The sequence below is a fragment of the Watersipora subatra genome, chromosome 5 (assembly GCF_963576615.1).
Source record: "Watersipora subatra chromosome 5, tzWatSuba1.1, whole genome shotgun sequence".
Lineage (NCBI taxonomy): Eukaryota > Metazoa > Bryozoa > Gymnolaemata > Cheilostomatida > Watersiporidae > Watersipora > Watersipora subatra.
In genome coordinates this window covers 14,233,120-14,254,252 of record NC_088712.1, presented here as the reverse complement: position 1 = coordinate 14,254,252, position 21,133 = coordinate 14,233,120, and the positions used below count along the sequence as shown (strand labels likewise).

At 35.9% G+C, this 21,133-nt stretch overlaps 1 protein-coding gene and 3 non-coding genes across 4 annotated transcripts in view; all 4 read left to right on the top strand.

Moving 5' to 3' along the window:
- The window catches only part of LOC137396448 (protein FAM161A-like), a 37,764-nt gene extending 17,534 nt beyond the window's left edge, over positions 1-20,230 (top strand). The window contains exons 10-17 of the mRNA XM_068082732.1: positions 646-773; positions 2,246-2,330; positions 3,230-3,465; positions 6,492-6,659; positions 8,126-8,225; positions 10,098-10,246; positions 15,475-15,588; positions 19,488-20,230. Coding sequence (XP_067938833.1) covers positions 646-773; positions 2,246-2,330; positions 3,230-3,465; positions 6,492-6,659; positions 8,126-8,225; positions 10,098-10,246; positions 15,475-15,588; positions 19,488-19,581 — 1,074 coding nt within the window. The 3' untranslated portion in view covers positions 19,582-20,230. The remainder of the gene's footprint in view (positions 1-645; positions 774-2,245; positions 2,331-3,229; positions 3,466-6,491; positions 6,660-8,125; positions 8,226-10,097; positions 10,247-15,474; positions 15,589-19,487) is intronic.
- On the top strand, positions 2,956-3,040 carry Trnai-uau (transfer RNA isoleucine (anticodon UAU)). The gene is given in 2 exon segments: positions 2,956-2,993; positions 3,005-3,040. It is a non-coding gene; the product is annotated as a tRNA-Ile (tRNA).
- On the top strand, positions 12,157-12,228 carry Trnae-uuc (transfer RNA glutamic acid (anticodon UUC)). Its single transcript has one exon. It is a non-coding gene; the product is annotated as a tRNA-Glu (tRNA).
- Trnae-uuc (transfer RNA glutamic acid (anticodon UUC)) lies at positions 15,233-15,304 on the top strand. Its single transcript has one exon. It is a non-coding gene; the product is annotated as a tRNA-Glu (tRNA).
- Positions 20,231-21,133: the final 903 nt, after the last annotated feature.

Below are 21,133 nucleotides of genomic sequence, written 5' to 3'. Positions count from 1 at the left end.
TGCGAAGCAATATTTTTCTCTACATGAGGCTTTAGACGAGTGGACGCCGCTCTTAGAATTGTAAAGACTAATGCCCTGGAAGTCTAGTATGCCCTGAGTGACTGTCTGGTGTCCTGATAAAGCACAGATAATGACAATCTGCACAATTATGTTTACCTCGAAAGATCGTGAATTGGTGCATGTGTTAGAATGTCAGTCTACCAAGCTGACTGTTGTGAGTTCAAATCGTATGTGATGCAATATTTTTTCAACTTCGAGTTGTGGATTCGGACAGACAGATGGACATTGTTTTTATTATAGTAAATATTGCTGAAGTTTGGTAGATGCCTTGTTTTTGGTGGGTCATATCTTAGGAGTTTTGATCTTTCATGATTTTGATGAAACGCAGAACTTTGACTTTTGATCTGCTGAGTTAGTTAAATCCCAACAAACATACTTTGTTGGGATTTAACTAACTGTTTCTTTGTTAGTTAAATCCCAAAAAATATAGCAGTTTTTTTTTTAAATCAAGCATTTTGAGGTTTGACTGTGTTTGCAAATTTTCCTTCTTTGTTCGATTATGGTGTCATGTGCTGGTATGCTTCTTGTCTTGAGTAGCAACGGTTGGCCGCTATTTGGTGTATTCCAAGATTTGCTAACATTTAGGAACTGCTGCGAGAAAGCAGGCTACCACCCAGTATGGATGCTCGAGAGAAGACAAAAGAACTGAACAGAATCAAACAATTAGCTAGAGAATTAAGAGGATTTGGTTTGTCTTCGGAGCCGTCCTTTAGGTTTGTTGATTTGATCTACTCTTTAAAAAGTTAACTGACAGCATTTTAAATTACACGTACATCTATTTATAGGAATATAGTTATGATATTTTATTTTTCAAGTATGATTTTGATATTAGAAAGATGTTAGATATAAGTTTTGAGACAAAAATTACTCACCAAACAAGTTTCCAACTGAAATAAAGCGAAACATAGGCGTGTGTCAATATCAACAATTAGCCATTGCGTGAACACGAGACAAAGTATTTCTTTTGGCCACCATTCTAAAAACATTTTCTTTATCTAGTAGCTATGCCGCGTCGTTTGGTTACCAAACATGTTGAATAATTATTTAGGTATAATTATAATTATTAGGTTATTAGGTTATTAGTATTATAATTATTAGGTATAATTATTCAACATGGTATATAAGGTATATATGTTGGTATATAGTTGGATATCAACAAGGTATATAATTGTAAGGTCACAGCGGATTCCACAAATGCTGTAAAATTCTTCGCCGTATTTACACATCTCACATTATTTTTGGAACAGCGATTATAAAATTACACCAGAGTGCTTGAGCAAGAAATTCTTCCTTTACACAAATTAGAAGTTTAAAAAATAGTTCATACAAATTAGCTATTATCATGTTTCTAACCAATTTTTTTGAATAAGGAATTTGAACGGACAAATTTTAGAAAATCTAGTTCAAACATCTATCGATTTTAATATAATTGTATAGCGTAGCATTTTTTGTCAATATTGTACTACAACCGGGGATCTTTGTATTCATTTTCACAACTTATACAAGTTGATGAAACCTTGTTTTGATAGAAATTAGAAAATAAATCGTTCAATCATTAATCTATAATGTTATCTGCTCCGGTTAATGTTAATATTTTCTGCTGTCAGTTAACCTTTAACCTAATGAACTTCTTCAAACTAGTTTATAATGGACTCGCTACTTTAATACATAAAGTAGTGAGTCCATTATGAACCAGTTTGGACCGTTTCAAGCTGGTGCATAACAGTCTCACTACTTCAAGCTAATGTGCTTTTCTAAACCGGTTCATAATGAGCTCACTACCTAAAGCCAAAGATTTTTTTCAAGTTGGTGCATAATGGACTCTTTATTCTGAGCAAATAAGTTTTTTCAAACCGTTACAATATTGTATGGACTAATTAAGATCAATGAGTTAATCTAAACAAATTGCTAATATACTAGAGACTACAGAGGTTGTTAGAACTGGTCATCACTGGTCTGTTAATTGTTCTCTAAGTTACAGCTGTAACGTACACTCTCTCATACAAAGTCATGGTTCTACAAAGAACACAGGTTCATATGAGAACTGGTATAAAAGATACATTATGAAATGAAAGCGATTATTAGGACTTGGGTGTGAGAAAGCTTCTCTCTGTTTGGATGATACGAATACATATCTATGCGTTGCTTGCGCTCATTGGTCACCCACTAAGGTTCCGTATTGCAGGCCTAAGATTACTGGTGATGCTCCTGACTTTGAAGAACTGCATAGGCGAAATGCTCAGAGGCTGGCTGAAATTCGAGCAGAAAAGGTGGTGACTGTATTTCATTCAGAATTCCGTCATTATTAAACACATGCATCTTTTTCAGTAGAAAAGGTGGTGACTGTATTTCATTCAGAATTCCGTCATTGTGAAACACATGTCTCTTTTTCAGTAGAAAAGGTGATGACTGTATTTCATTCAGAATTTCTTCGTTGTTAAACACATGCCCCTTTTTCAGTAAAATAGGTGGGGACTATATTTCATTCAGAATTTTTTCATTATTAAACGCATGCCTCTTTTTCAGTAGAAAAGGTGATGACTGTATTTTATTCAGAATTCTGTCATTCTTAAATAAGCCAATTTTTCAGTAAAAATAACCAGTAAAAGCGGATGCAAGTTAATTTTTCAAATTGTATTTCGAAATAATCGTATGTTAGATATTATTGTTGAAGCAAATATACACCTAGTTTATGCTTTTGTGTTTCTCTAACCTAACAATTTAGATCAGTGCTAGCAAAAACACTGCTGGAATGGTCGACCATTTTCAGGCTGTGTATTTTTAGGGCATATACATGTAGGTGTGAGCAGTAACAGTAGTCAGTCTATAATATATCTTAGAGGTGTGCTAAAAATAATTGACTTGAATATTCTTTACTCTTGTAGTCATTGTGGAGCTCCAGTGGTGCAATCGGTCAGCGCGCCGTACTTATAAACAGTATGAGATGCGGAGGCTGTGAGTTCGAGCCTCACCTGGAGCAATGTTTTTATATAGCTATGATTTTGGTTTTTATGAAAGTCGAGCTTAAGAAAGCTCGACTTAGGGCTTTGGGCAATTCTGGAAAAGTATTTGGGCAATTCATTCACATAAACAGTAAGAAATCTGTTTGAGTTCCATTTTTATAAATTACTGTTAGTCTGTTTGTTTAGCATATTGCTGATCTGTTCAGGAAGGGACGGTGATGAAACCCTTTCATCTAAGGACCTCGAGAATATTGTCTAACAAGGAGAAGATAATAGATGACATAGTCCAGGATGAGCAACAGCTACCAGAAAAAAGATGGCCGTACAAGAACAGTCGTGTCAAACCAAGTAATATTGGGAAACTCTCAGCCTCTGTTACATCTGCTGATAGAATGCCTAGTATGGGAACGCAGTCTGTAGAGCTCCGCAGATCACACACCAAGTAAGGAACCTCAATTAAAGTTGTTTTTTTAAACATTTTATCGAATTTATCACATTTTGTTCATTCTTGTAAGCAGATTGTTTACCAAATTTATTGTTTCGTCATCTGAGATACAACAGAAGGTGTGTTGTTGAAGCGAATGATGAAACATCCTGTATCCTGAAGTCAGTCACTCATCCTTGTCCTACTTCTGATTTGGTTTCTAGCTGAAATCCTGATGTTGCATGAGTAATAAAGAAGGCTTTTGCGCATAAAATTTATTGGTAGTCAACATATACAACGTTTACAACTCTATTTTTTAAATGAAGGTGGTTTTTGTGTGTGCTCTAAGTTCAATTTAGTTTATGCTACATACACATAGATTTAAAGCATTCTAGGGAAGTCTGGACACATATTGTTCTTTTCGTGGTTCAAGCATGATATGTGAAGTATGAAGCGCGCATAGGTATAATAACTATATGCACAATTATTCCATAGTATGGCAAGTAGGCTATATGCCGTCATGGATAGCACTTTTGTCTGCGGAATCGGCATTTCTAAAGTTAATTCTGGTGTGAAGCAGTTTGTTTCATTCCTAAATTGTTTCTTTATCGCTATAACTGGGCACACGACAAGCAAACCAGCAAGCACTTGGATTATCTGTTTTTAATGATCTTTTAATTTGCAATGTCAATCAGTTGTAACCTGAATTTATAAATGGGAGTCTCAAAGTTTTATACATACCTATTTTGCAACTACGGTGCACCCTCAGGATACGATAACCCCGATAACTGCCTTATGAAGTGGAACTTGATGATTTTTTCACCTCACCATACGAATCTTATTTCACATATTAATTCAACAAAAAATTTTGCCATAGTTCAAATTTGGCCGTCGGTGTGCTTATTACGTACGTCAAAATAACAAATACACAACAATGCTGTTTGCTGAAAATATTGTCACAATGCCTGAAACAAACACGATGCCCGATTTCTCTCAGTTCAACAATTCTCGTGTGTAAAACAATAATTTTTTAAATCGGTAGCAAAATGGGAGTTGCAATCCCTTCAAAAAGAATAATTCTGTGGTCAGACAACTTCTCTTAACCTGCTAAGAAATCCATTTCGTTACAAAAACAGTATCTAATCGTTGGGGTTTTTTTGCCGAATCAGGTTGAAAAAGGTTATTACTAAAACCGGCTAAAACTACATTTGTTTTATATTTATTTAAAATCATATATTATATAATAGTATATATTATATATCTAAATTATATTGGTATCAGTTGTATATTATAAAACTGATTAATTTTATTACCAAATAGTTTATATTATAAAACTAATTGGTAATAAAATTTTATTGATCAAATATTGAAATTCTGTAAAATAGATAATAATACATATTAAACTTTAGCTTTAAGTGTGTGTTTAGTAAGCTAAACTTATTTAAAGTGAATTCAGAGTTTATGTTCTACGTACTTCTGTCTTGAAAGTAAGAATTCGCTACAGTACGCACTACACAGCACATTGCAACATTACATTTTAATGCAGATCATAACCAATAAATACACTGAATACAATAAAGTTACTATAGATAACTATGGTTACTAAGGTTAACATACTATTTTGTTACTAATTTCTAATATGTACAGCACCTATATGAAATTTTGAGGATTTTAACCATGGGATGTTTGCATTATATAATTGCTATGGTTTCTATATTCTTACAATTTTTCACCAATTTTTCACCATATGATCCCAACCCTGAAACGGATCAAAATCGTATCCGGAGGGTGCACTGTATGTTGCAAAATGTTATTTTAGACTATATAAGTATTGTATTGCAACCAAATTTATAAAACGTCACTTTTTATTTCAGAAACATTTTTTTCATAAATCCACAAGTTACATAAGTTTAGTAACATGAAAATTTTGAACAGTTAGCTTTATAAAAAGGTTCCTTGCGAGTTGTCTTCCCTTCAGTAGTTGTAAAGGTAATGCGATAAATAGCTCTATAGTGTTTGAAGAATGTTCCTCAAACATTCAAATGTACATATTGTTGATTAATGTAGCACTTTTAATGTCTGTGTAGTTTTATCTGATCATCAGTTTTGATCATCCTATCTTTTGTTCTTTTCAACAATTCTTATTCTGAAACCTCTGATCTCTCTCCTTCTCTCTTTCTCCCCTCTTTCTTTATTTTTCTTTCTCGCTCTTTCTCCCCTCTTTTTTTATTTTTCTTTCTCGCTCTCCCTCCCTCTCTTTCTCTCTCCCTCTCTTTCTTTATCTTTCTCTCGCTCTCCCTCTCTCGCTCTCCCTCTCTCGCTCTCCCTCTCTCGCGCCCTCTCTCTCCCTCTTGCTCTCTCCCTCTCTCTCTCTTTATCTCTCGCTCTCCCCCTCTCGCTCTCTCCCTCTCTCTCCCTCTCTCTCTCACTCCCTCTCTCTCACTCTCTCTCTCTCACTCCCTCTCTCTCTCACTCCCTCTCACTTCCTCTCTCTCTCACTCCCTCTCTCTCTCACTCCCTCTCTCTCTCACTCCCTCTCTCACTCCCTCTCTCTCTCACTCCCTCTCTCTCACTCCCTCTCTCTCTCACTCCCTCTCTCTCCCTCTCTCTCTTTATCTCTCGCTCTCCCACTCTCGCTCTCTTTATCTCTCGCTCTCCCCTTCTCTCTCTCCCTCTCTCTCTCTTTATCTCTCGCTCTCCCCCTCTCTCTCTCTCTCACTCCCCCTCTCACTCTCCCTCTCTCGCGCTCTCTCTCTCCCTCTCTCTCTCTCCCCTCTTTCTTTTTCCTTCTCTCTCTTTCTCTCCCTCTCTCTCCCCTCTTTTTTTTTCTTTCTCTCTCAAACTCTCTCTCTCTTTCTCTCTATTTCTCTCTCTCTTTTTCTGGTAGTTGAGCCGTCATCTATTTGTTTAAGCTGCCTAGGTAGGTCAGCCGCTGTCTGCCCTTGCTTCGTCTTCCTTCAATTCTTCCTGTTCGTGTTTCTATTGTTACTTTTGTTATAAAATGTCGATAATCGTAAGTTATTTTCACAATTGTCTGTTGACAGGAAGAAGATGACTGAGGAGATGCAGAAGGAACTCGCACGTCTCGAGTACGAAAGGAAACGGAGACAGAAAGCAAAAAAGTTGAAAAAGGAAGTGATAGAAAAAGCAGCGGGGAATGACATACAGTACGGTCTCATCGATCAGAGCTCTGAAAAAACAAGGAGATACAGGTAGGCTACAAGGTCGTTGTAGGGTCAGCTAATACCAAGAGGTCGGACTCAAGTCCCGGTAGCGCAGGGCTATGTATCATTGCAAAGACGATAGCCAAGGCTTTCTAATTTGAGTTGCTTAGCTAAACTGAGTGAAATCGTCCCGATATTGGATTGCTATTGATATCGGCTATTGCATTCAAGCTATATCGTTACAGGTTTCGATTCTGTCGGTCTCTTTGCAGCCATAGATGTCATAATCACGCTTTCGTTTAATCTAGGTGTTTTAACCACAATCAAGTTTTTTCAATTTTAATCTTGAAAAATCCTGGTAATCAGATCGCCTTAAACATCGAAAACAATTGCAAATTACAGAAAATTACCAATAATTTCTGATAAAATTTACTAAAATTTTGTGAAAGCTGTTCTTGAAGAGTTTTTTATGACCCGTTTAATTTGTTCCACTTTTAGCCTTTTTAATATGTTTTTTTAATCTTTTTACATGGCCAAAATACAGTAGGCTGAGCAAAACATGTTTTCTTTGTAGTAAAGCATTTTAGTTAAAAAGAGAATGCTCCAAGTAGGGTTTGAACCCACGTCAGTACCAGTTACTGGAGTTAGTCTCTCCTACAATAACATGAATTTTCCAACATACAAGGTGAAATTCTAAGAAATATTCAAATGTACGCTGAAATTAATTTGCAGTATTATCGAATTCTCGAAGCATCCCAATTTCACAACAGAATCTGAAGAGGCAGCAGGTGACACAACCAACAAAAAATAAACAATATGAAACGCAATAAAAAGACAGTAAGTTAAACTAGTTTAAACTTGACCTTAGTAGGAGTAAGTAACACCAGGTATCTTTATCACCGCCTCTGCACCGGCCGTCTCTTGCCAAGCCTGCGGTTTCGTACGCATCTCTCTAGTTTAAAGTAACAATACAACCTTCTTTTATTGATTATTAATTTGCGGTGTTAATCTCTATTATATAATCAATTTGTTTTAATTTTATGTCTGATTATCTGCAGTACTTTTTCAGGAATAATATTAGGTGTTTAGGTTGGAAAACGAATTGAACAAATTACAATGTATTCTTGTAGGAATATTTGATCCAACATATGATGGTTTTAACATTTAAAACACTTCGGAACGATTTGAGTGTATCTAGAGATTTGACTGTAACTGCATATATAGAACTTTGACTGTAACTGCATATATAGAGCTTTGACTGTAACTTCATATGTAGTGGTTTGACTGTACCTGTGTATGTAGAGGTTTGACTGTACCTGCATATGTAGAGGTTTTACTGTAACTGCATATGTAGAGGTTTGACTGTACCCTTCATATGTAGAGGTTTGACTGTACCTGCATATGTAGAGGTTTGACTGTACCTGCGTATGTAGAGGTTTTACTGTAACTGCAAATGTAAAGGTTTTACTACAGTCGATCACAGTGCTTTGTTTTCATTTCCTTATGTGTTGCAGGGAGGAAAACAGAATTCGTGCTGAAGAGTACAGGAGATCCTTGAGGGAAATGCAAGACAGAATCAGTGATAGGCCCCTTCTCTTTGAGAAGACCACCCAGGTGACTATCTGAAAATAGAAATGTACCAGTTATATTATACATACCACTTTGTGTGATTTACAACAGATATCAGGGTGTACAATATCACTCCTTTATGCTCTTTGATATAGGCATCAAGGCAGCTACACCCATACACTTCGATGCTTTGTGTTGGATATTCACTCTGTATTTTGTGTTTTATGCAGCTGAGCCATTATACGCATTTTTGTAAGCGATCAGGGTTCCTTCTGACAGCGATGGGTCGGTTTCTATTCTCTCCACCTTACTGGCATCATTCTGTCTGGTAGCAAGAACCGACGAGATGTATTTAGTGTTTGTTAATGTATTAGGTTTATCAGGTGTACCAGGTATTATAGTCCCTATTCAATTGATATTTCACAATGAGCTCTTCATTTGACCACCTTTCCATGAATAAACTTTCTAATTTGTTGATGGGTGCATCATATTAAAGTTTTCTGATTTGAGTTTTTTAAGTTTTCTGATGGTGATTAACTCTAGAGTTTGCTAACATCAACTGTCAGTAAATCTTGTCGGACAACTGACAGGAAATGTCAATTGTCACTAATTGGCTGACAACAAATATGTTTATCATCATTACTATATGACTGACTCATCGGCAGCAAATAGTGTATCACATTCTCAGAATTTTTTATAGTAGCAAATGTTCCAACTGTTTATTATTGTAGGATATCCAACTGCTTGCCGCTCTCTCTCTAATATAATGATAATATGTGATAATAATAATTACAGTATTAAGGAATAATAATAAGCTATACTAAACTTGGTAATAATATTAGTACTTATGATAATAGTAATAAATTAGTACTTATGATAATAGTAATAATATTAGTACTTATGAGAATAGTAATAATATTAGTACTTATGATAATAGTAATAATATTAGTACTTTTGATAATAGTAATAATATTAGTACTTATGATAATAGTAATAATATTAGTACTTATGATAATAGTAATAATATTAGTACTTATGGTAGTAGTAATAATATTAGTACTTATGGTAGTAGTAATAATATTAGTACTTTTGATAATAGTAATAATATTAGTACTTATGATAATAGTAATAATATTAGTGCTTATGATAATAGTAATAATATTAGTACTTATGATAATAGTAATAATATTAGTACTTATGGTAGTAGTAATAATATTAGTACTTAGGATAATAGTAATAATATTAGTGCTTATGATAATAGTAATAATGATAACAATATTTGCTTTAATAAGAGCCTTGTCTGTCCGTCTGAAGCCATAGTTAAGAGCATTAGAAAAAATATTACCTGCTCCAGGATTCGAACTCTTCACATTCACCATAGCAGCCCTACACACTAACACCTGTGCTACTTGTCATACTTCCAGTTTCTAGGAATAATTGTGCACATACCTATTCTCTGTGCACACCTAACAGCCTCTCGTAGCATACTAGACTATCAGGGTGCTTGTCTTAAATAGTGTAGATGCTAAAAATAAATTCGAGAGGAACAATAATGATAACAAAATGCTAAGGAAAAGAGTCAAAAAACTGTGCATGGTCAGTGCCAAGAGAAGTAACAACACCAATTGAGCAACGATATTCGGAACGGCATATATTAGACAAGGTTCTTAAGTAATAATGAATTATACCAATCTTTTTGGTTTATAGCTAAGCTCAAAGACCACTCACTCTGATAAATAGCACTGTGATAAGATTATCGGCCACAATAATGGTGATATTGATGATAAAGGTAGTAGTTATAAAAAAAATTGATACTAGCGATAATATTATAAAAGTTAAAATAATAGGAACAGTTTTAGAAATATTTATTACGTGCATCATGATTATGTATTAGTTTGTTTAACATTTTAAATACAGAAAATAGCAAGACAAAGAGCAGAGAGAAAGTATGAAGAAACGCTGAACAGGGCTGGGGTTTCCCGAGATGCGATGGACCGAAGAGGCGGGACTAGTCCAGAAAGAGGGAATTTGTCAGATGATGATGGACCATACAGAGGCTTCACAAGGTTATTATAAATAAATTACACACAACTGTCAAACACTATTATGGCAACCACTGCAGATTCACACCGCAACAATCTCTTTGGTAGGAGTCGTCCGTCCTTTTGAGTTTTTTATGTGTTCCATGTAGTCAGTCAAGTTTGTGTGCAACATGAATTGTTTATATTTCACACAATTGACATGCTGAAACCGAAGTAGGTTTCTTGACAGCTGAGTTCAATTTTTATTGTTAACATAGTTCCATTCATCGTTGTAGCTAACAGTAGCAGTAATTCCTTTCCTTGTTGTTTACAGGTGTATATTGAGTAGTGGTCATTTGTTGTTTTTCTAGTTTAACATTTTGAAGCCTTGGCTTCAGATCATTTGGCAAAATGTTTTCCAATTTGATCCTACACCCAAGTAAACTCGGCGACACAGTTTCGCTGTTTGTCTGCATTTTTGGTGTATGTAAGATTACGAAAACGTGGTCGATTTGTTCAGAGTATATATCCAGCATAATTTCATTGTTGTAAGTCGATTGGACTTTCTTGAGATATCACCAAATACTGAGGGCACTTCTAATCGACCGAGAAATGAAAAATGGCTGCTGATAGGGCATCAGTGTCTAATGACACAATTGAAATTTTTGGTAATGAAAGATCAAAAATGGAGAAAGTTCGAAAGTTTTTTGTCCTCAGCAACAAGAACTTTACACTAAAATTATTTGTGTTTCCATTCGTAACAAATATACACACTCTGTCAGACTCACTGTACTGCAACTTTTAGTTACTTCTATAACATCACTTCTTTGGAAGAGTGTAGAAAACTATCTACTCTATTTGTTTTCTGTGTTTTTTATTGAATTTTACAATCTTTAAACTTTAAAATGGTATTCAGTTCAAAAGAAATTTTACTATTCTAAATACTTCCACAGTTGATTGAATGTTGTTAATATGGTCTAGGATCAGGGAACTGCTTCTATATGCAAGGTTAGGTGTCAAAGTTTGGATAACTCCAACTAATACGAAAGACACCATAGCAATTACAACTTATAGTAGAAAAGAAATTCCAACATTCTTCAATACAAACCTGATGTCATTGTTACTAGTTAAAATCTTGACGACTTAACGCACCGAGGGACACTGGAATAGACAGCTACTCCGTAGGTCCGCGTTTTCCTTTAAGCGTTCATCGTCGATTATGTAAACCGTAAACCGATGGCATCGATGAACCAACGCGACACATCGGAAAACTTTGCAGCTGTCAAACTTTCCCGGTATTTCGCCGAGCATCTACGACCGCCCTTCAAATGTGAGCCATTTTGGCAATGGTAATTCGCGATGGCCGATGGTGTAATTTATTTATTTCCGTTTATCAACGTTGCTGCGGGACTAGCATTTGATTTCAGTCACGCGAAAACAAAAAGGTTTCTTCGCAAAAATTTAAAAAGAACAACCTGAACGCTACGTCACTGATGCAAACTGATGGGTTTGTGATAGTGTGAACGTTGTTATCATCGACGATCACCGGAGTATTGCGGCATCAACGCCAAGATACAGCAATATAGTGTGAATCAGCCTTTATAGTGGGAGTCTGTATTGTGTCATCTCACTGCAATATTTACACCTCGCTTTAGCTAATAGTTTTATGTTTTAGCAAACTTAGATTCTTGGTTTCCTGTCTGTTCACAATGTTGTCTCATCACAGTTATGCTTAGTTTATTAGCTATAAAGATATTGTGGACAGTGTGTTAAAATTAATCTAATTGGCTGAATGGTAGGATATAATTATTTCTTAAAGCTTGTTACTGACTGGTTCAGTAAATAATAGCTTTTTGTCAGGCGGCGAATGAACTCAAGTCTTTCTCATTTTGTGTTTAGCTGTTTCATCGTGTACATGTGCGATATTTCCGGATTTATAAATAAGTAAGTGTAGATCCCATATGGTCTAGTGGTTAGGATTCCTGGTTTTCACCCAGGCGGCCCGGGTTCAGTTCCCTGTGTGGGAACATCATTTTTACGTGTTATCATCACAATTTGCCAAAACCCATCACTGATAGGGTTGGGCCTGCCATGTACTTTTATCTTTTATCGTGTGAAAAAACCTTTGAAATTGTTTTACAGACGCTATTCAACTTACGATCATTCTTGTTATGAACAATGGTAGATATGAACGGTGTTTTTGCGTATGTCCAAAATGTTTGTACAGAGATGCTGTAAGCTAGATTTTGTATTGCGCGATTTTTCGAGTAGTGCGGCTTACTACCGCTGATATCAACCTTTCCTAGTATTTACACAGCTAACGTATTCGCGGTGTGCAGCCCCAGGGCTGATACTCTGAAAGAAACACCCACCTGGATAGGCCCAGACTTGGATATTGTACCCCCAATCACCTGGTTGGTCAATTTGAATTTGGATATTGTACCCCCAATCACCTGGTTGACCAATTTGAAATACACCCCCTAAACACTGGGAGTTCCCTAAAGGGCACCCAGGTTTCACACCCCACTAAACATCCAATATGATTCATGCATTAATAAAACAGAAAAAAGCTACAAACGAAATTCCCAATTTTATTTAAATACGTTTTTATTTCGGATTTTTCGTTTGTTTAGTATTGCAAAAACGATCGTTTTTTCCTTCTGCGAACGGATTATTTTTTTGTTGCTAACAGAGGCCAATATATTTTAATTTACTATTGGTAAAAAAAATTAAACAAAAAAGGCAATTAGCTAACCATAAATCTATTTATAAAAACTGTTCGTGTGGCGGCATAATAGTCGCTCTGCCCACTAACGTCAGTAATCGCAAAACGGCAAAATGTCGCTATGCCTGCAAAAGGGTTAATAAAACTTATTCCAAGCATCAACCATCAGAATATCATTTTCATTTACAAAGGAAAACTTCTATCTACTTGTACGTCATTGTTACATTTTATACAGAAAATTGGGCGAGCAACACAACAGCTTGTCACAAAACGTACTGCACCTGATGCATCAGCTGCACTTATAAGGCAGTTGTTCTCTTCCGTCTATGCGGCTTGGTTGCGATGTTATATCGGTCGCTCCATTGGTAATAACAATGAAATAAGTTTATCATCCATTCTGAGTATATTGCTAAAGGGTTGCTAAGATAATGCAGTGTCGACTGTCTCTTTTACCTTCCTTTCCCGTCAGCAAGCAAGCAACAGCAATCTGCATTAAAATTAAGACTGGATTTTCGGTGCAATTTCTTGGTATTACTTTGACTGAATAAAACCTTAATGATCATGGGCCCTTTTACTGGCTTGGCTGTGGAAACCCCCCCCCCCCCCCCTAAAGTAGCAAATTCAATGACAGTGCCCCATGGTCTGAAAACCCCCCCCCCCCCTAAAATGTGATTTTGGGCCGAACCTAATGGGCCTTTTAGGAAGGAGTATCAGCCACTATATATATACTACTCAGTCAGTATCAGCCACAGTATCAACACTTTGCAGTAGCATTTCTTTTACAGTAGTACAATTTCTCCCTAGTTGTACACATCTTTATAGAGCATATTGTTCTATTATTATTTAGTATTCTTTAAATGCAGTACAAACCAATATAGGTTACTTATACAAGCCGTAAAGGTTGACTTGCAACAAAATTCACATTAAAATTATTTGGTATCAAAAGGTTCACCATGTCTTACTCTGCTGTGTTGTAGGTGCAAAATATGTGAACATGTGATCACAAGCTCTTAAAAGCTCAACAACGAACAGTTAGTCGCAGTCATCACGAAAACGCCGTAGTTTGGAATCTCTTTATTTCAACGACGTACTCAAACATTGTGGTTATTGTTTTAACATGTGATGTTATCACGGGAATTAAAAGGCTCAATATAAAACATCTCGTAGCACTAGTTTATGACGATCACTTTGGGTTCTACTAGAAAGCCGGTATCAAATATAGATGCTCGCTACTTTACAGTTTTGTTTCGGCCTGGTCTAATCGTCTAGTTGTAATCAGAACATGTGACCCATACTTCTTTCCAAATAGCGCCAACAATTTCTGCAGCATTTTTCGACAATTACGAGTGACCAACAGGCTCGTCATGTTTATCAGAAGATGAGATGTACTCCTTCGAGCTAAAGTTAAATAAATTAAACAAATTTTTTCAGTAGGTTTTAAGATATCAGCGCTCAAAGTGAAAACATTACAATGATGATGAAATAGACACATATGGACAATAGACATGGTTTTATTGAATGTGTGAAGTATATTTGTGAAAATAATTTGACAAATAAGGTTGCATGAAAGTGTAAACAGAAGCACATCGTGTTTAATTACATCCCATTTGAGCAGTTTTGGAAAGGGATTCCAATCTACGTCATTTTCATGATGGCGGCGATTAACTGCTCGTTTTTGAGCTTTTAAGAGCTTTTAATCACATTTCCACATATTCTATCGCACCTACAACACAGCAGAGTAAGACATGGTGCATCTTTTGATACCAAATAACTGTAAGGGAATTTTGTTGCAAGTCAACCTTTAAACATACATGTATAATCCTTGAACATTCAAAATAACAAACTGGGCCAGCTTACAAATAAATTCGCTTAACGAACCACCGTTCGGAATGTATATCGTTTGTAAGTTTGGGAGCGTCTGTCTATTATACTCCGGCTTTGTTACATCATGTCAATGGTGACTACTGACCGCAATCCAGTTTATATGTTCAATAAGTCCTCAAAAGGTTGAGTATAACAGAGTTTACCATTGAGGTATAAACAATCTATTAGTGTAGGCCTAATTCAGAACAATTACATTTTTGTGGAGTAGCTCATAACCCACCCACAATAAAATATGTAACTGAAGCATGGAACTATAGTGTGCACGTGCAGTAAATCAATATGAAAGGCGTGTGACTCGGAACATTATTCGTCTAATTCTACAGCTTACATAAGCCGTAGTTAATTTATTCATCGTTGAGCAATTAAATAAAGAATGCTTAGCGTATAGTTCTATATGTGATTTATTACTCCGTAAGTGTAGATCCCATATGGTCTAGTGGTTAGGATTCCTGGTTTTCACCCAGGCGGCCCGGGTTCAATTCCCGGTGTGGGAACACGTTTTTCTTGTCTTGTTCCTAATATATCAAAGAAGTACACGTTCGTCAGCATATTCTAGCTGATATTCCAATTTCCTTTTAACAAATAACCTGACTATTAGCCAAGATTAGCTAAATTTGGTTGGTGATAGCAAGCAGCTTATTTTTAGTTAATTCATTGTTTGCAGAAAGACTGACTTCAGCTCTGGTGGAGTTAGCCCAAGCTCCCCAAAGTCTTATCGCTCAGCTAAGGGTGGCAGCCCGACTCACACCTATACAAATGATGATGGTGACTCATACAGGTTGGTTTAAATTATGACAGGTTATTGCTATTCAAATACAACCAAACCTCAGCGGAAGAACTTCTGTAATCCTTCTTACTTCGGAGATGTTCCAGACCTATCCACAAAATGGAAAATTCCGCTAAATAGAAACTAGATTTTCAAAGTACAGTAGGCGCTCTTACTACGTAAATAATCTGCTCTAGGAGCGTTTACCTTATAATAACAGTGAAATACAGGTATTTCTAACTAACCCTTTTGGCCATACAAAAAGAAAAAACTAGACTTAACTTTTTAATTTGTTAGCTGGACTGTAACTGTAGCACTATTGGTTTGCATCGACAACTTTTCTCCTTTTCCTAATCAATCTTACAGGTTTTACAGACGATTATTACGGTAATTTTTACAATAAATTGATCGGGGAGAGAACATCTTCGATATTCATTTACATCGATTTGCTTATTTTTTCTAAACTGCAAAGTCTGTTCTGTAAAGTAAAACTAATAACAAATATTTTATACGTCTACAATAAAGCATAAAAACAAAATACTTTTACTATAAAAAAGTGGTACTACCTGGCTGTTGTCTAGCTGTATCCAGGGGTCAAGGTTAGGATAAAAGAAAACTTTCAACGCTACTCCAACTCGTCACATTCAGATTGATAGACCAATGCTGTAACACCAGCACCAATAGATCGCCTTTGTATTTATGAACCATCATCAGGGCAGCAGCTGCTCTCTGTTTTGTCAACACTTATGACGATCTATCACGACGAACTAGAATGTCATGAAAGTTGTATATTTAATAGCTATAGCTTTATAAGCGCATCGGTTTTTTTTCTCGCAAGTGTGGTGAAAATTAGCCTGTCTTGACAAACTGTCGTTTTTGCGGAGTTGTCCCCCGTCGAGCGGGTGAGCATCACAACAGCTTGTCACAAGACGTACTGCACCTGATGCATCAGCTGCACTTATAGGAAGTTGTTCTCTTTCGTCTATGCGGCTTGGTTGCGATGTTATGTCGGTCGCTCCATTGGTAATCATAACGGATTTCACGCAAAAATTTATGTAGAAAAAACTAAGATTACAACGTTTAACCAGCGACCAATCTCCGGGTAAACTTTAGTAGAACTTGAGAACTTAGGCAACAACAGCGACTAAACATGTCGTTATTTGTGCGCTCAGTCAGTTATATTTCTATTTTTGTATCAGTCGGTTTTATTGGTACTTATGGATTTTATTTTCAATTTATTTTATTCTCAAGTTCTACTAAAGTTTACCGCAGAGATTGGTCGCTGGTTAAACGTTGTAATCTTACTTATTTCTACATAAATTTGTGCGCGAAATTCGTTATGATTATCAATGGAGCGACCGACATAACATCGCAACCAAGCCGCGTAGACGGAAGAGAACAACTGCCTTATAAGTGCAGCTGATGCATCAGGTGCAGCACGTCTTGTGACAAGCTGTTGTGTTGCTCGCCCACTCGACGGTTGGACAACTCCGCAAAAACAACAGTTTGTCAAGACAGGCTAGGTGAAAATGAGTAACATTTAAATAGAATTTGAGAGCTCGCCCGACTTGACACTTTACATTACATGGATGTATTTACGTAGTAGTAAGCAGAAACTTCATATAAATTCTTTACCTTATATGGAATTTACGGTATAGGAGCCTCTACTACATTCTAATATGTACAGTAGTACTACTACTATATGTGCCTTAATCTTAACACTTCAGAACACTTAAACTTCTTCCTAAACTTACTTAATTACTATACATGTAAGTAAATGTACGTACCATTGTACATGTATGTGTACCATGTACGTACCATTGTACATGTATGTGTACCATGTACGTACCATTGTACTTGTGGCATCCTTGTATAGTATAGTCATAGCTCGGCATACAAGTCTAATGCTTTCTAAGACTGAGCTAGTAAGTCAATTTCCTCGTATCTCAATGCGCTATTTCCTGTATAAAATAACTAAGTACAAATTAATCCGTTACTGTACAATGAAAACACCACCTAAACAGAATACTACGGTGGAAAAACAAGTTTTCAATTGTTGTAATTCAGTATCTACAATACATATTTAGTTGTTAATATCTGCAATAAATTGTAATATCACTATGTACACTACTGTATTGAGTTTTTACCTTCAAGCTATAACCATAGGGAATAATGGCTGTCTGAGAGACTTTACTGTAACGCGTTTAGCACACTAAACTTTTGTGACCCTACGTAATAGAAACTTGGAATTTAACTTCAATAAGTTGAGTTTAATAAATACACACTTAAAGCTAAGTTTTAATATTTCACTAAACTTACTTTAATTTTATCATCATATTTTGTTAGAATCTGTTTCCTTTTAAGCAGTTTTTGCCTCGCATTTTTTAGCCAATCTTGTGAAAACTTTTTTCGAACTGATTTGAGAAAAAAGGCTGAGCGATACTGCTCTCGAAGGCAGCTTCTCGCATACTTGGTCATATACTGGCTATCAAGAGCTCATATGTTTGTATCTCAAAGACTACTCGTATCTCAAGGAAGAAACTTGCTAGAAAGTCAGCTCGTATGAGTTTTTTTAATGTTGGGGCACTCGCATGTAGAGGTATAGAGGTATACAAGTATATATGTACACATGTATCACATACAAGTGATGCATGTGTATATATTTATATAATATATTATATATACTATATAATGTATATTATATATACAATATGCATTTTATAGACGATATAATATAGTATATAATATATATTATATATATATAACTTTGAATTTACTTGAATGAATTCAGCTTACTAAACACACAATTAAAACGTAAAACTAAGTTTTAGTATGTATTTTTATTGAACTTCAACTTTCTCATCGCTAAAGTTTATTGCCTGTCGATTTCCGACTTCATTTTAACTACAACTTTCACCCGACCTCATTATTTTTTTAACTCAATTCAATACGAAAGTCTGAGCGATACTGCTCTTGAAAGCGGCCTCTTGCATGCTTGGCCATTTAATGGCCATCAAAAGGAAAAATGAAATTTTGTCACTGTACATTTGGAGTGATGTGATTTGGCCGGTACATGTAGTGGGTAGAGCAGAGGGGTTGCAAAAATGTATCAATGCTAATAATGTTATTGTACAGTTGAAAAAAAATTTAATACGTAATGAAGTGGACTTAGCAAATTAAGAGAGTTGCCTGATCACTGACCTCTTGTTTGCAGGGATTGCACCTCCGACTTCGCTACTGGTTTTAAAGGGAAAATTTTACACAAAATAAATGTTGAACTGAGAAAAACTTTGTATCTCTTTCAGCTGTTGTGAGCAGGTTTTTGGTGAATAATTCCGCTGTATTTTTGTTATTTTTGTCCTAATAGGCACACTGACTGCCGGATTTGAATTTCGAGTGAAATTTTTGTTGAATTCAACAAATTTGCGAAATAGAATTTGTATGGCGACGACAAAAATCGGCGTGTTCCATTTCGTAAGGAGAGAAAATTGTATAACGTGGACACCGAGTCAAGGGCGCACTGTATTGACATTGCTGTACTTTTAAATTCTGTACATTATTCTTAGATATTTTATACCTTATTTGGTAATTCATTTAGCTTCATAAAAAAGGCATTAAATAGAAGAGATTACTTCGCTTATACAACATTTTATATTTTACTTTTACATGTATATGCTTTTATCATCTTCAGCCAGGCATTTACTCAAAACCTATCTACTTGTACGTCATTGTTACATTTTATTTAAAAAATTATATGACATTGGTCAAAGAGAAAATTATTATAATTCGTAAATAACTATGTTTATATCATTGTTACTTGTTTTGTGGCTTTTGTAGTAGTTTCCTCATTTAACAAGACATGCTGTTTGTTACAGCTTTTTAAATGCTACAAGAAGTTATCATTGTTGTAGCAACACATTTACTAAAGAGGAAACAGGACTGTCTGATGGAGACATGAGTGAGGTGGAAAGCCTTCCAGACCGAGAACTAGAGCTCGCTGACTGAAGGGTTTCATTTATGTATTAGTCAGCAGCTTTCAGTAAATATTTGCTAGGTCAAAGCTAAAGGGCTAGAATTCGAAGCCGCGAGTAGGAGTTGTCTGATCAATGCTTCTTCTTTCTTTATTCCGTAGGAGGCAGCTATAGTGTGCCGATATCATTTGTGTTGACAACTATTTGATTGCAATCGCTGCCACTAGTTTGATACTCAAAGTTTTGTTACCTTGTTTTTATCTTATTTATTTTTACATTCTGTAATGGTGTTATTTCTACTGGTTCATGGGTTCAAGTTGGGTTTGTCCAAGTTCTAGAAAGTTCTTTGGTACTTGGTCCTTACCTAGCATTACATATTGCCACTTTATATAAACTTTCAGTCACACACCAGGTTGTCTGTGTGTACTCACTTTATCGCTGTAGCGTAATGCTGACACGGGTTCTTGGCTATTTTTATGTAGTGTGATGTGTTTCAGGGATAGCTACTACTTCCTGTTTTTTTCTCCACAATGTGTGTTCTTCAAATGTTTATTTATTTACCACTTTTTGGAGTGTGCCTAAATTAATGTATGTAAGTTGTTTTTCTTCATAAGACAGACTTTTGATAACATGATGTTTTCCTATGGGTTTAGTGCTATGATTATGTAGGACAGATCATGAGATCAATAAAGAGTTGGTATGGTGTGTCTTATGGAAGATTGGCGTGATTGCTATTCAATGGCATGATTAGGCAGGTGCTTGTTTAGAACAGGTGTTTATCCGTAGGCAGACAAGTTAGAGGACAGGCAAGTCAAAAATATATGTAACTAGCTGTGCTTCCTGGGGCTGCCCAGATATTAAACATCATCAGCTTATAAACAATGAGAAGTAATGAGAGTTGCCTGCCACTCACTAATAGCTTGGCACATTGCCAATGGAAAAGTTGAGTACGATTAATAATGAGAGCTGCCAGCTTCTCATGACGTTATGCCATGACCCTGTGTAGTAGCAAAACAGTATCAAGTCATTCTCTGTGGCATGATTAGTACGGCGCCGTAAGTGCAGGCGGGAGGGTCAAGATCAAATCTTTTTCGGTGTGGATGCATTATTTCAAGAGTTTAATAACTAGTCATAGCTGAAATGCAGACAGATGACATACTTTGAGAGATATATCCTGTATAGTTATAGATATATAGTCAGAGTATAGTGGATGAAATGAATTGCCAGTTGCCAAACTGTTTTATAGATTATTTGTATGCCGGATACTTAATGACATGAATAGGCATGTGCTCGGTTTTATGTAGACACAGACAGATCACAGTCGTATAGTGTAGATGATTGGCAAGTCAAAAATAAATGAAATACATCTTGTATAGATATAGAGATATAGAGATATAGTGACGTATAGTGAGGAAAATAAATAGCGAGTAGACAAGCAGTTTTATGGATTATTTGTATGATAGAGAATAATGTCGTGAATAGGCAGGTGCTTGTTTGGAACAGGTGCTTTATGTATACACTGACGGACAGGTTAGGTGACAGGCAAGTCAAAAATATATGAACTTATCCTGTATAGATGTAAGGAT